Source organism: Barbus barbus (assembly GCF_936440315.1).
Source record: "Barbus barbus genome assembly, chromosome: 46".
Lineage (NCBI taxonomy): Eukaryota > Metazoa > Chordata > Actinopteri > Cypriniformes > Cyprinidae > Barbus > Barbus barbus.
This window is the reverse complement of record NC_136724.1, coordinates 16,638,083-16,650,771: the sequence shown is the minus strand read 5'-3', so window position 1 is coordinate 16,650,771 and position 12,689 is coordinate 16,638,083. Positions and strand designations below refer to the sequence as shown.

The 12,689-nt window shown below is 35.9% G+C and overlaps 1 protein-coding gene across 1 annotated transcript; it reads left to right on the top strand.

The window, feature by feature from the left end:
* The first annotated feature begins 8,055 nt into the window (after positions 1 to 8,055).
* On the top strand, positions 8,056 to 11,302 carry LOC306864617 (uncharacterized protein). Its single transcript, XM_079408733.1, has 10 exons — positions 8,056 to 8,511; positions 8,720 to 8,767; positions 8,882 to 8,949; positions 9,578 to 9,670; positions 9,765 to 9,802; positions 9,896 to 10,026; positions 10,264 to 10,381; positions 10,497 to 10,555; positions 10,661 to 10,705; positions 10,800 to 11,302. Exons 1-10 carry the CDS (start codon positions 8,304 to 8,306, stop codon positions 10,877 to 10,879), a joined length of 888 nt encoding a protein of 295 aa, XP_079264859.1. The 5' UTR covers positions 8,056 to 8,303; the 3' UTR covers positions 10,880 to 11,302.
* Positions 11,303 to 12,689: the final 1,387 nt, after the last annotated feature.

Genomic DNA, 12,689 nt, shown 5'->3' with positions numbered 1-12,689 from the left:
GCTAAGAACTACATTTGGACAACTTTTTTTTGCACCCTCAGATTCCAGATTTTCAAATAGTTGTATCTCAGCCAAATAGTGTCCTATCATAAAAAAAAAAAAAAAAAATGGACCCTTATGACTGTTTTGTGGTCCGTGGTCACATATACAAATATGCACTTCCTTATTGTTACCAAAAGCACAGTGGGCATTGTTTTGTATTATAAACAATCTTTATGTCCATACTGTTCAAGAGATATAGTCAAATTATATGGCTTACCATGGGTATTTGTTTGTTTGTTTGATGGAATTAATTATTCACACAATGGTATTAAAAAAGCAAACATACTGGTACTAGGAAAGGAACAAAGCAATATAGAATATGCAGAACATATGCAAACATACGTATGTAATCTTATTTTATTAATCAGGCATTGATTGAATTGCGAAAAGTGTGTATTACATAAGAATAAGCATTACAAGTTCGTTGGAGAGGAGGGGTTGAAAAAAGATTGTGACGTCAGCTGAAAAGGAAATGATTTAAGTTATTATGTAAATTCTTATTATTTTGATAAAAGACTCCACGGACAGGTATAAAGCCATAAATGTGCATTCAGAATGTAAACAGGGTCAATTTAAATTTCATGTTGACTGACAAACTGAAAGAGCTTTATAGAAGTAATGACCTTCTCTCAGTTACACCCTGTTATTGTTTTGATGCAAACACTTTTTGCTTTTCTTTCTTTGAACAAAAGAGTTTCATTGTTTTTCTTTGAAGGATGCTTTACAAGCACAGCAAGCACCTGAGTGGACGATACAAGAAGTCCGCACATCACTTTGTCTGGCTCCTCTGTCTTTGGGTTCACCTCTTGCCTCAAGGTTAGTACAGTATACTACTATTTTACCAAACTTTATTTGTTATAAAACACATAGAAAAACAGAAGGACTTGTGAGACTAAAGTCTAAACTTGTGCTCTTTGCAGTTTTACATGTATGGTTGAGCAAAACTGAAACAGCTGACATGAAAAATGATTATATATCTGTGCGCAGTCTGTGCACCGTTTCTCTTTGAGTTTATACTATATATGAACAAAGTACAGAGTAGAGAGAGCCTGAAAATGAACAATAGTTTGGCTGAGTATCAAGTCCAGAAATCCTCCTAAGACAGTATTTGCTTAATTGCTTGCCAGCACTCCCGTACAAGTCTATAAAACTCCTTCAAGTAGTAAAACGATTAATAAGAATGGAAGGAGGCTGTAAATTGCAAACAGGAGGGATTGAGTCAGCTGTGCAGAAGAGTCATTCTATGCAGTAGAGTAGACCAACTCAAAACATTTTAGGGGGAGCATTTTTTTAATGGCATTATGAAACCTGATCACGTTTTAGATTGAATTTAATAATAAATACTAGTAATACCAGGAGAATTCACACACCCAGAGGGCATCTAGCTGGAGGAGAGCGAGAGACAGAATGGATGAGAGTCCCGCAGCATGATTGTCCTAGCCTTAATGAATTAATTAGTAATGATCACAGTGAAGATAAAGGGATTCAGAGTATTTCACTCCTCATTCCCAAGAGAACCCATCATCACAACACATACAGAGCAGACGGGGAAAGTGCCTAACTGTGTTACAAATGATGCACTATACACTAAATGGATACTACCTTTGAGAGGTTTGTTGTCAGTAATATTTTTTATGAAATTACTGCTTAAGACTCATTATACTGATCGATATGCGCAGAATTGTGAGATGTTAACTTTCAGTGATATATAAACTCACAATTGAGAGAAAAAACTCAGGATTTGTGAGATTAAAAAGTTGCAGTTATTTTTTATATTTTTTATTAGTGTAAACAAAAGAACTGAATTGTAAGATGTAAAGTGAGAATTTAGAGAAAAAAGTCACAAATGCGAGATATGAAGTCAGAATTGTGAGATGCCAACTCAAAATTGCAATATAAAAAGTTTATTTCTTGCAATTCTGAATTTTTTATCAAAAAAGATTGTGAAGAAAAAAAGTCCAAATTGTGAGATAAAAAGTCAACAATTACCTTTTTTTTTTTTTTTATCCCATGGTGGAAACGGCTTCCATTGAAAATAGTTATTTTAAATTATAAGAATGTTTCACGATATTCCTGTTTTACTACATTTTTGATCAAATAAATGCAGCCTTAAAGAACAAAAGAGAACTTTTTTTTTTTTTTTAACCAACCTCATCTTTTGAAAGGTAGTGTATTTTGCAATCCAGTGTAGTCATTTTAGAATAGTTTTTTCATATAGAATACGTGACAATTTTTTATTATACATTTGCTTCCAGTTAAGTTCTCTCAGTTAATGCAATCAAGTGTTTTTCGCTACGCTTCACTGCATGAACACTCTAATCACAATGCTTAAACTATAAAATGGAGTAGAATAGTACAGGAGCGCACTAAATGGGAAAAACCTCCCCAGTTACACTGGAAACCTTAGAAGATAAGCAGGCATTTGATAGAAAAGAGAGAATGAACGAAAAAACAAAACACCTGAAAACTAGACAGGTGTGAAATGTTTATGCAGTGATGTATGACATAGTTGGAGAAGCAACTTTAAAACTAGATTGTCAAGCTATAAGCTTTTTGTCAAGCTAACATTTTGAAGCTAACTACAATGAAGCTATTTGTATCATCCATAATCATTGTTCATAGGCATATACATTTTTACAAAATGCAACTAAAAATAAAATACAAGATTTCGTAACATTAGTGTTTTAAAGAACAGACACCATGTTTTATTTTACACAATTGAAAACAAGGCTGTGAGGAATTGATTCAGTTGTGTGTACTGTGTCTACTAAATACGGTGTCTACTAAGATCAGGTAAATGCTGATTCAGAATTAGCAGCTAGTCATGAGTTGTATTTAGATAAAGTCAGGTGTACGTCACACCTTCAGAAGTATTCATGGTATGTTAGACTAGCGCACACACATAATATCAGTCACCATTTGGCTGTCAAGTTGTTCCTTTCAGGCCAAATCGGGGCCAGCCTGTTTTATCTGGTTATGTCCTTGCCAAAGCATCAAACAGAAGCATTATGAAACTGACAGGCCTCATGGGGAAGTGGTAAACTGCACAGGTCAGAGGGGATTAGAGTTAAAAGTTAATGTGAAGGTGTGCAAGTTTTGTGAAAATTTAACAGAGCAGAATAATTTTCAATGTCTTGAAAAGACCAAAGGGTACAGTGTCCTTATAAATTAGCAGTCAAAATAGGTTATTATCTAGCAAATGTCAGTGGCCATGCAGGCAATCATAGCTTTTGACAGAAGACCTTCTTCTGGGTGATGCTAACCTTTAAAAAAAAAAAAAAGTCTACATGAATTCAAAATTGACCCCATATACTTTCTTAATACATGCTTCGGGTCTTATTGTGAAAGACTTATAGTGCAGGTTCGGGTGTGGTGGCAAAATTATGCTGGCCAAAAAGGTAAATTTTTCAATTGTCAATAATGTAGTGATGTATGAAGTCCCTCTGTGACCAACTCACTCCGAAATCTGTGCGGGGAAATCATTCCACCTCAAGCAAAACTCCAGATTTTGCCCACAAAATTGTTGAATAACTGTAAATATCACTGCACCTTTATTCCAAAGAAATCTTTGGAATGTTTAATCAAAAAGTTGAAAAAAAAAAAACAACAACAAAAAAATCAATTATTTGCCCTGCAATTGAAGCAGTTTTCCTTTCCGGTGATGTTACCTTTTGTTTTTGCAATGGACATTGTTATTTTCTGGGAAATACCGAAAAGGACATTTTGGCCAACACAATAACAAAAAAATAATTTATATGAAAATGATAACTGATATATTGGCTGATATTATTTTATATTTTGCGAGTCTTTTATTTGATTGTTTTTATAAAATCTTCCTTAATAAACAATCTTTCAATTTAACAAATATAGACCTGATATAAATCATTGAAATAAAGAAATTATACATGCCTTTGGTCAACTTTAAAAAAAAACATTAAATGTAAAATATAACTTTCACAAACATAAAAAGGCATACAAATTCCTATTTACATTAATTGAAAAATATCTATCTAAAGAAACATTTTATTTTATTTATATTTAGAAATAAGAGTGCTAGAAATAAAATAAATAATGTGAGGTCATTTTACTATAATTTATTGGTTTGTATGTATCGGCGTATTTACATACTGGACTGATACAGATGTCATTAAAATTTCTTATATAAGGAGAAAAATTGTGAAAAATCTTTTATCTTTCTCTCTCTCCCCAGTGGATGGCTTCTTTATGTCTGATGCTAAGGCTGTCCTGCAAGGGTGTGATGACCACTGGACCTTACAGGAGAAGGAACGTATGCCTGTGCTCTTTCAAACCACGGTATGCGTGGACGTACAGGTCCTTTCCCCAGGTGAGTGGACAGCATTTAGCTATGTCTCGCCCCCCGCACCCCGCTATGAACTTGCCCTGCAGGGGGATGCAAACAACCTGTACGCCTGGCTGTTGGGTGTACGCCACCAGTTCCCTGTCCAGCTGACCACTCATCGCTGGTACCACATATGTCTACGGTGGGACGCTCCTCACAAAAGCTTCAGCCTGACGATAGGTGGCAACTCAGAAGTATACCAGCGGACCGCCATTGCCCGAGCAATCCCTCCTTCGGGGCGTCTTCTGCTGGGTTGCCAACCAAACGAAGCCTCCCCTGGGGCAAAAATGGCCACTGTGGAGCTCTACCTGTTCCGCATATGGGACGGTGTTGGAGAGCACAGGGCCTGCGAGGACGGGACGGTGATTGGCTGGGACTCACGATTTTGGGCCATCACACGAGCCCAGGCTAGAGTACAAGATTATACGCTGCAATGTGGTGAGTACAGAGATTCACAAAAGGGAAGCCTGTTTAACTGGTTGATAAGAGAGGCAGGCTGAAAATATCAGTGATAATTTGCCTAACGACTGTGTATAAGCCAGTGTCAGATCAACTCGGCAAACCATAAACAGCCTGAAGCCCTTTCTCTCTCTGGACTAAAAATATGCAGAGTACTTTTTTTTTTTTTTACTTCAAAGCTATTTCAAGCTTAGAATGTTGCTGACTGAACCATCCAAACAGACGTCTTGCTTATAAAAACCAGCATGTGGATTGGTCGGGACATTTTGTGTGTAGTGTCTTTATATACATGCCTGATGAAGATGCATGATTTAATGTTGCATGATTTCACTAATTTAACTTCTCAAGAAAATTCACTTTCAAGCACGTATTATTTCTAGATAAAATAATGATCCTGTTGGAAAATCTATCCTTTGCTGGTAGCTGTATTTTGGAACATGGTAGCTGGTTTATAGCTGGTCTAAGATGGTCATTATAGCTGGTTGACTAGTCCCCATATTCCAAAAACCAGTTTGACCACCTTAAGCTAGTATGACAAGCTAGTAACCAGTTTGTTGCTGGTCCATGATGGTCTGCTTCCTTGTACTTGTAGCTAATGAGCAGCTTGAAAAACAAATAACCAGGATCAGCTAATGAACAAGTTGGACTACCTAATGACTAGTTATGGCCACCTAATTACAAGCTTGGATCACATAAAGACTAGCTCGAACCAGCTAATGACAAACAAGCACCAGCTAATTACCAGCTTGAACCAGTTTATACCACCTAGTGACTAGCTATGAAAGGCTAATGACCATTTTGAACCAGCTAGAAGCCAGTTATCATGTTCCAGCACACAGTTACTGGCTTAATATGGATTTTCCAACTGGTGAGTCACTAGCCTTGCCTGTTACCTGCATCAGAAGGTAACTATCATCTTTTATGAAAAACCGTTCACCATCAAGTGAAATTCCAGATTATGTGGATCACTTTTTACATGATTTTGCACCTTTATTCCAGAGATGTCTTTGTAATATTTCTAAAATTAATAGCCTGCCCTACCTCCGAACTCTTATTTTGTAGCCCTTCTCCGCAGCTGCATTTAAATTAAATACATTTTTGTTGTAAAACATAAATGTATCTTATTGACATCTGTGAAAAGGTGCATCTTATATATGTCAGATCAAATCTGGCTTCTCATTTCTAGACCTGAATAAGTTCACTATAAGACATGCTTTTTCTCCTCCACAGGAAATTATGAAATCAATTTCAAATATCCTACAGGATATTTTAAACATTTCAAAAGACATCCAGACGCCGAAGCTGGATTGAAAACATTGGATGTCTTGATTGAAATGATCAAATCAGATGTTGATGCAGGGTACAAGAAGGGCAATAGTAACTACACTCTTGTCTTGTGCATGCCAATTCTATTTCTATATTTCATCTTTTAGGTCTAGGGCATCTGCGTATGAAACGCAATGCACAAGGAACTACAGTCAAATCCAGTAAGTGCAGTGCAAGTGTGAATCACTTCACTGAGTACTATTGTAGTGTGGTGGTGGGTAACTGTCTTGGGGAATTTATGTCCCAAACTTAGCTATTCAGAATTTAAAGTTGCCTATTTTCTAACACAAAAACAATCTCAATAGAAGTGGCAGCATTAAAATTGAGCAGATACTGTACAGTCAAATATGAATAATGCATTTAAATAAATATCTCCTTTAAAAAGGAATCAGAGAGTCCGTTCATTTACATTAGGTTTTTTTTTTTTTAGAAATCTAATAATTCAGCTGTTTTAAATAAGGACAAAATGTGCAGGAGGGGAGTCTCCAGGTCCAACAATTATTTGAAAACCCATGAATTACATAACTGTCAGAACAAACCATTTCACTAAAATGAAGAAGACAAGGAAACACGCTTATTTCCAAGGAATACAAAAAAATATATATTTTACCGAATGTCCAAGCTGCTTTCTCATGACCAATTTCAACATGGCACATTTAAATGTTCTGAACTGAATATGCCCAAAGATTTGAGAGCTATGGCACTATTTTCAGCAAATGAATTTCGGTGTTCCCCACCCCCAAAGGTATTATACAGCTTTAGAAGATTTTGGAAGATTTGGAGTGATTATGTTTGTCCTTTTGGAAATTAACAGCGTGCGCATTTCCATCACATTTAAAACAGCCGCTTGGACAATCTAAACAGGGCGCAAAGGAGCAGAAATTAATCCATATCTAATAAACCTCTCCTCTACATTAAATGGTAACAATTTAATATTAGAAGGCATCATTTACTTAGAAATTAGGATAGTTTCCAGGAATCAATACTTCTCGTGTATGACAGTGCCATTTCCACTCCTCTGCGAATGTAGCTTTTCTTTTTGTCCTCAGTCTCAGTCCTCAGGCATGCTGCACTGAAAAGGCATACCTGTACCAGGCACGGTGCATGACGCAAACAGATGTTTTAAATAGCAGATGGGTTAGGTATTCTTGTTGTCGTCTGAAGTTAAATTGGACAGGGTTGCAGAGAAAAATTGAGTAGAAATCAGCTGTATCTGCATATCAATAACATCTTAATCAAGAAAGATTATAGTTCCGTAAATAGAAAGGTGTAAACTTTGTGTTCTGTTCTTACACGTAATGAATTAATTGCATCAATGTGTTTGTGAGAAACCCAATCTATTTTTGATTTTAAAGGTTAAAGTTTAATATTTTATACACTTACAGCATCTCAAGGTTCAGCCAGCACCCGAGAGTTTGACTCGACACCTTGTAAGTGTTCCATATCTACTTCACTACAGCAACATATAGATATAGATAGATATAAACAAATAAATTTAAAGCATTGCACTTTCTATCTATTTGCATTTTACATTTTTAAATGGAATTTGTTTGGTGCTGTGTTGAATGACACTTTGTCTCGTCCTCCCTCTCTTCCCTCACTTTCTAAGCTCCACTCCAATTGACGTTGACTTCAATATTTAACAGTTTACAGATATCCGCCACCCAAGGTCAGTAACAGATGTAAGATGCTGTGGAATATAAAAAACTGGAGTAAAAAGTTCCAAATCACCTTCAGTCAGTGAGCCATTTACTTTGTGTATTACTGGTGCTGAATGGGTCAGCTTAGATGACTAGTTGAGTTTGAGCAGTAATGCTTTAAAGGAGATGAATCCAGAAACCGATTCCTGTTCCTGTCCACAGGACAGAACCTTCAATCTTTGAATCAGGTCTCTGCTTCAGCCACACAAGCCAGAACCACATCGAATCCTGCAGGACACACTGCCACAACTAAACCTTCAGTGACTCTCAGTGCACCAACACAAATTCCCATCACATCAACTACCACATCAAACACTATTACACCCGCTATTCAAGCTGGTTCGGCTGTTAATAACACAACTACTGTGTCAAATACTAGTGGATTAAACACGTCAACTCCAACTCCAGCCTCACCTATGTCTTACATAACCACTCAAACTACCCAGAGCACGTCAACATCTGCCCAAACACTTGCAAGCAATCACATTAGCCATCCAGTCAGTACTTTCGAAACAACAGTCAATCATACGACAGCAATCTCTTCCGCTGCACCAACTGTCCCAACTCAAGTAACCAATCAGACAGCGGTTCTACGAACAACGATGTCCAATGTATTATTCACAGGTACGGCTATTATCACTGCGTTCTGATTATGTCTTTTTTCTTCTTTTTTGGAAAAAGACAGATGGCTTCTATTTCGGTGATAATTACAGGATATTAAATTAAATTCCTTACCTTCATTCTCTCATTCTGCCACATATTACATAATTTATACATTATAAAATTAATCCTAATGGTTCAATGCTTTGATGTGTCTTTTCATTTGTTTCAGAGCCATTTGCAGTACAGTGTAACTTTTCCCAGTCCTGCGCTAATGAATGTAAGAAAGAAAACATTTTTAGACAAAGCCTATTTTATTCTTAGAAGACATCATTTAGATTAAAAGTGGTGATTCCTGGGGATGTGTAATAATATCTCTCTTCTTACGTCACAGCATCATACTACTGGATGCTTGTGGAGGTGAAAGGCTCTAATATGACAGAGGGAGAGATTCAAATTTGGGTAAGAGCATTTTTATTTTTAATTATTTTAGGGCTGCACGATTATGACAAAAATCATAATTGTCGATTATTCCCTTGAAATTGTAATTGCGATTATTAATTACGATCATCACAATATACATTGAATGATGTGTATACCATTGTTTGCAGCAACTGCATGCCATATTTTTAGATGAAAATAAACAAGCTGAAAACACTCTAACTGAAATACTTCTATATTAAGCCTCAAATGTGAACTATACATTGGATTGGTTTCTTCTTTAAATAAAAGAGTAAAAATATGCATGGTATTATAATGCTATACTAAAACGAAAATTAAAACAATGCAAAAACCCTTAAGATAACATGTAGAAAGAAAAGAAAACATCTTAAGCACACGGAGTAACATAAGTGGATTCTGAACGATTAATTGCTGCTTTGAACGATTACGTAATTGTGACATTCGTAATTGTAATTGCGATTAGAAATTCGATTAATTGTGCAGCTCTAAATTATTTCTTAATTTAATTATAGAATTACTGTATATAAACTAGAATAATTATTTTATAAACTAGAGAGTATTTTATCAAATAAAGGGTTTTACATTTTGAAATTCTAAAATTCCGGATACTTCCCCCCTCTATAATCAGTTTTCAGATCTTTTTCATAAAAGCACCTGCTCTGCTGGAGTTTCAACAACAGGAATCAATACTACATCGTGTCAAAATGACATAGTCTTTGTGGTAGGTATTGTTTGTTTTCAAAAAACAGGTCAGGGATGAACTTTAATGTTGCCCAACACTGCATCATTATAAAATGTCTTTTTCAATAATATAGACTGCTGAGGTTAGATGTGAAGCCAAGCAGAATAACCAGTAAGTCAAACCTAACAATCTAAGCTACATAAAATGTATGATCTCATTGAAATTCAATATCAAGTAATGCTGCTACTGCCCCTATTCTTACAGGAGGACAAACTGCACTGTGCTGCTACAGCTGAGCCAACCCATGAATACATGCATCCTCCGAAGGCTGGTGCAAAACGGGACGATAAACCCATCGATGCAGATCCAGCTTCTGGGAGATGTAGAAAGAGTGGGTGAGTGAGACGAGCACATAATTCTGTCATAATTTACTCACCCATTTGTTATTCCAAATGTGAAAGTGAATGCAGACTGGGTCTGTTACAGTTAGGCTTCAAAATGTCAAAAAGCACCTTAAAAGCATAATAAAAGTGGTCTATTTAACCATATAGCAATAATAGACAGCAGTTTAAAAGATAATACATGATTAATTGTTTGTTTTTGAAGTCTCACTGAATGGCATTTGTTTACAGGCAAGGGACTGTGCCCAGCGCACAATATTACGCCCCCTGGAGGGGGTTTTGTGCACTGCACATCTCCAATGTCTTATGATGATTTCTGCAATACCCAGGGACCGGTCAATGTCACATGGTAGAATATGCTACTGACTTGCCACACTCTTAAATTAGTTCTGGCATTTTTAGTGTTTATAACAATTATGTGCGATTGTATTATTGATTTCATTGTTCGCTTTTTCTTGCATTAGTTCTTATAAGGAGAATGGTTCCATTGCTAAAGACATGGTTGTTAATCAGTCCTGCAACGGTGAGTGTTATTACTCTTTGGACTTACTATTTGGTCATCATCTTCTGACTAATACCAGTCAGACTAATATCATATTCAAAAATGAAATTTTGTTTGTTTTTTTAGTTGAGAACCAACAATATTGTGAGTGTCACGTGTCTACCAACAACGGTGAGTGGAACATAATTGTTCTGTGAAAGAGTAAGTTCAAGAATGTGTCAAGGACCAATCAGACTCCAAGTTCTCTGTCCTACCTCTCTTTTAGAGACATATTATGCTGTTCGTCTACAAATTGCAAGCCCAGATGTGAATTTCACCTACGTTCAGGACATGGTGAGTTTTTAGAGAAAAAGTTTCTACGAACAGGTAAAATGTGTAAAAAGTGTAAAATGTGTTTTACCAAAACATTGTTGTCTAAAGATTTTCAAGTTACCTTACCTCAATGAATGAAAAAATATGGTTATTGCCTTATTAGTTCTATTGTTCCATTCAATAGGTTGTACAGTTGAGCACTCCTTGCAACGAGTCCAGAATGCAAGGGTATGTCTGCAAATCCTGTCAAAAATAACATATACAAAATTTTGGGCTCAGTACATTTTTTTAAAGTGAAATTTATACTTTTATTCAGCAAGGACAAATTAGAAGTGTGACAAAAAATGACAGTAAAGATATTTCTAATGTGTTTAAAAGATTTATATTGCAAATAAATGCTGTTCTTTGAATTCTTTATTCACCAAGGAATCCTGAGAAATTGTATCACGATGTCTGAAAAAAAAGAAAAAGAAAGTGATCTAAACAACAAAATATTGTATGTGTGTGTGTATATCATATATCGATCATGTTTAATGTTCATAGGCCTCTGTGTAATTCTTTTACTGAAGTATCCCAGATGTATCAGGTAAACATCCATTTGTTTTCCATCTTCAGTAAAATAATCTTCTTTCAAGTGGATCAAATCTTGTTTTCTGTATCTGCTCTAAAATGTTGTGATTTATGCTTTGCAGGGAATGCACTTGGAATGTTTTGGTGAAGGGACGAGGCAAGTTGTACTATTGTGTGTGTTTATGTGTGTCTGTGTGCATTTACAGACAGCTTAACCTGTCTGTCATTCCTCAGGCTCTACACATGTATGTTAACTCTGCAGCTGTCAAAACAGCTGGATGTATGTACTGTTAGTACTGCTATGGCCATTCTTTGGAAGGACAGTACTAACATTAGTTTTGATGGACCCCTTAGTCGAATTGGTGAGTGTTGAACTGTATGTACTGGTATTCCCCAAATATAGCTAAGTTTATCCAAGTGGTGTAAACAGTAAAAATGCCATTTGTTTTCCTGTCTCTCTACTATACAGCCATATGTCATTTGCCCACTGATTCAGAAACCATTCCTTTAAACTCAACATTCACTTGGATGTCTGTAAATTTCAGTTCCAGCCACATTGATGACATCAAAGAAAATTTGAAATGGTAAATCTTGTATTCAGTTCATATTTTACACAGCGCATTCAGTACTTCACATTTGTGTCAAACTTCAATTATTAAAATTTAAGTTAATATATTTCTATGTCTCTGGCTATATTTACACTGAAAATCAACATTTCTGGATATCAGATTTAAACCAAATAAATTTTTTTACAATCCACATTCCAACCTGAATTATTAATGATTAAATATCAGGGCTAAAGAACAATTTTGAAAAGCAAATCGGAACTGTTGGTAGCGTAAACGTAACCATTTAAATGACAAGTAGGGCATGTGTCCTGACAAACATCCATGTTAGTCCTGAAACAGCATTCTTGTTAACCAATCAGATATTATATTCAGGCTTAGGACTGGATTTATGTTTTGAACAACATTCTTATCAACCTATCATTTCCTAATTTTAGCAGTATATAATGGTTAGGATTGTTTGTTTGACAAGAATGTTGTTTCAGGAATAACAAAAGCCTTTGCCAAACAAACATTCCAATCTTGCTCTTTGTTTTCCAGTGCACAGGGTCAGACATTCGCTGTTATTTTAAATGAGAGCTGTGAAGTCTCATCTTCTAAGTACTACACAACTCAAGTTGTCCCTCCTAGAACAAGTTCTGAGAGCAGTGCTACATTCCCAAACATCACTTCTCCATCAGTAACTACAGATTGGTCACTGACCACCC

Excerpts from the sequence above, each read along its gene's own strand:
- LOC306864617 (XM_079408733.1), top strand. The coding sequence starts at position 8,304 with ATGTCTTACATAACCACTCAAACTACCCAGAGCACGTCAACATCTGCC. Across the intron at positions 8,512-8,719 it reads GTCCAATGTATTATTCACAG|AGCCATTTGCAGTACAGTGT; the intron begins GTACGGCTATTA and ends CATTTGTTTCAG. Across the intron at positions 8,768-8,881 it reads CCAGTCCTGCGCTAATGAAT|CATCATACTACTGGATGCTT; the intron begins GTAAGAAAGAAA and ends CTTACGTCACAG.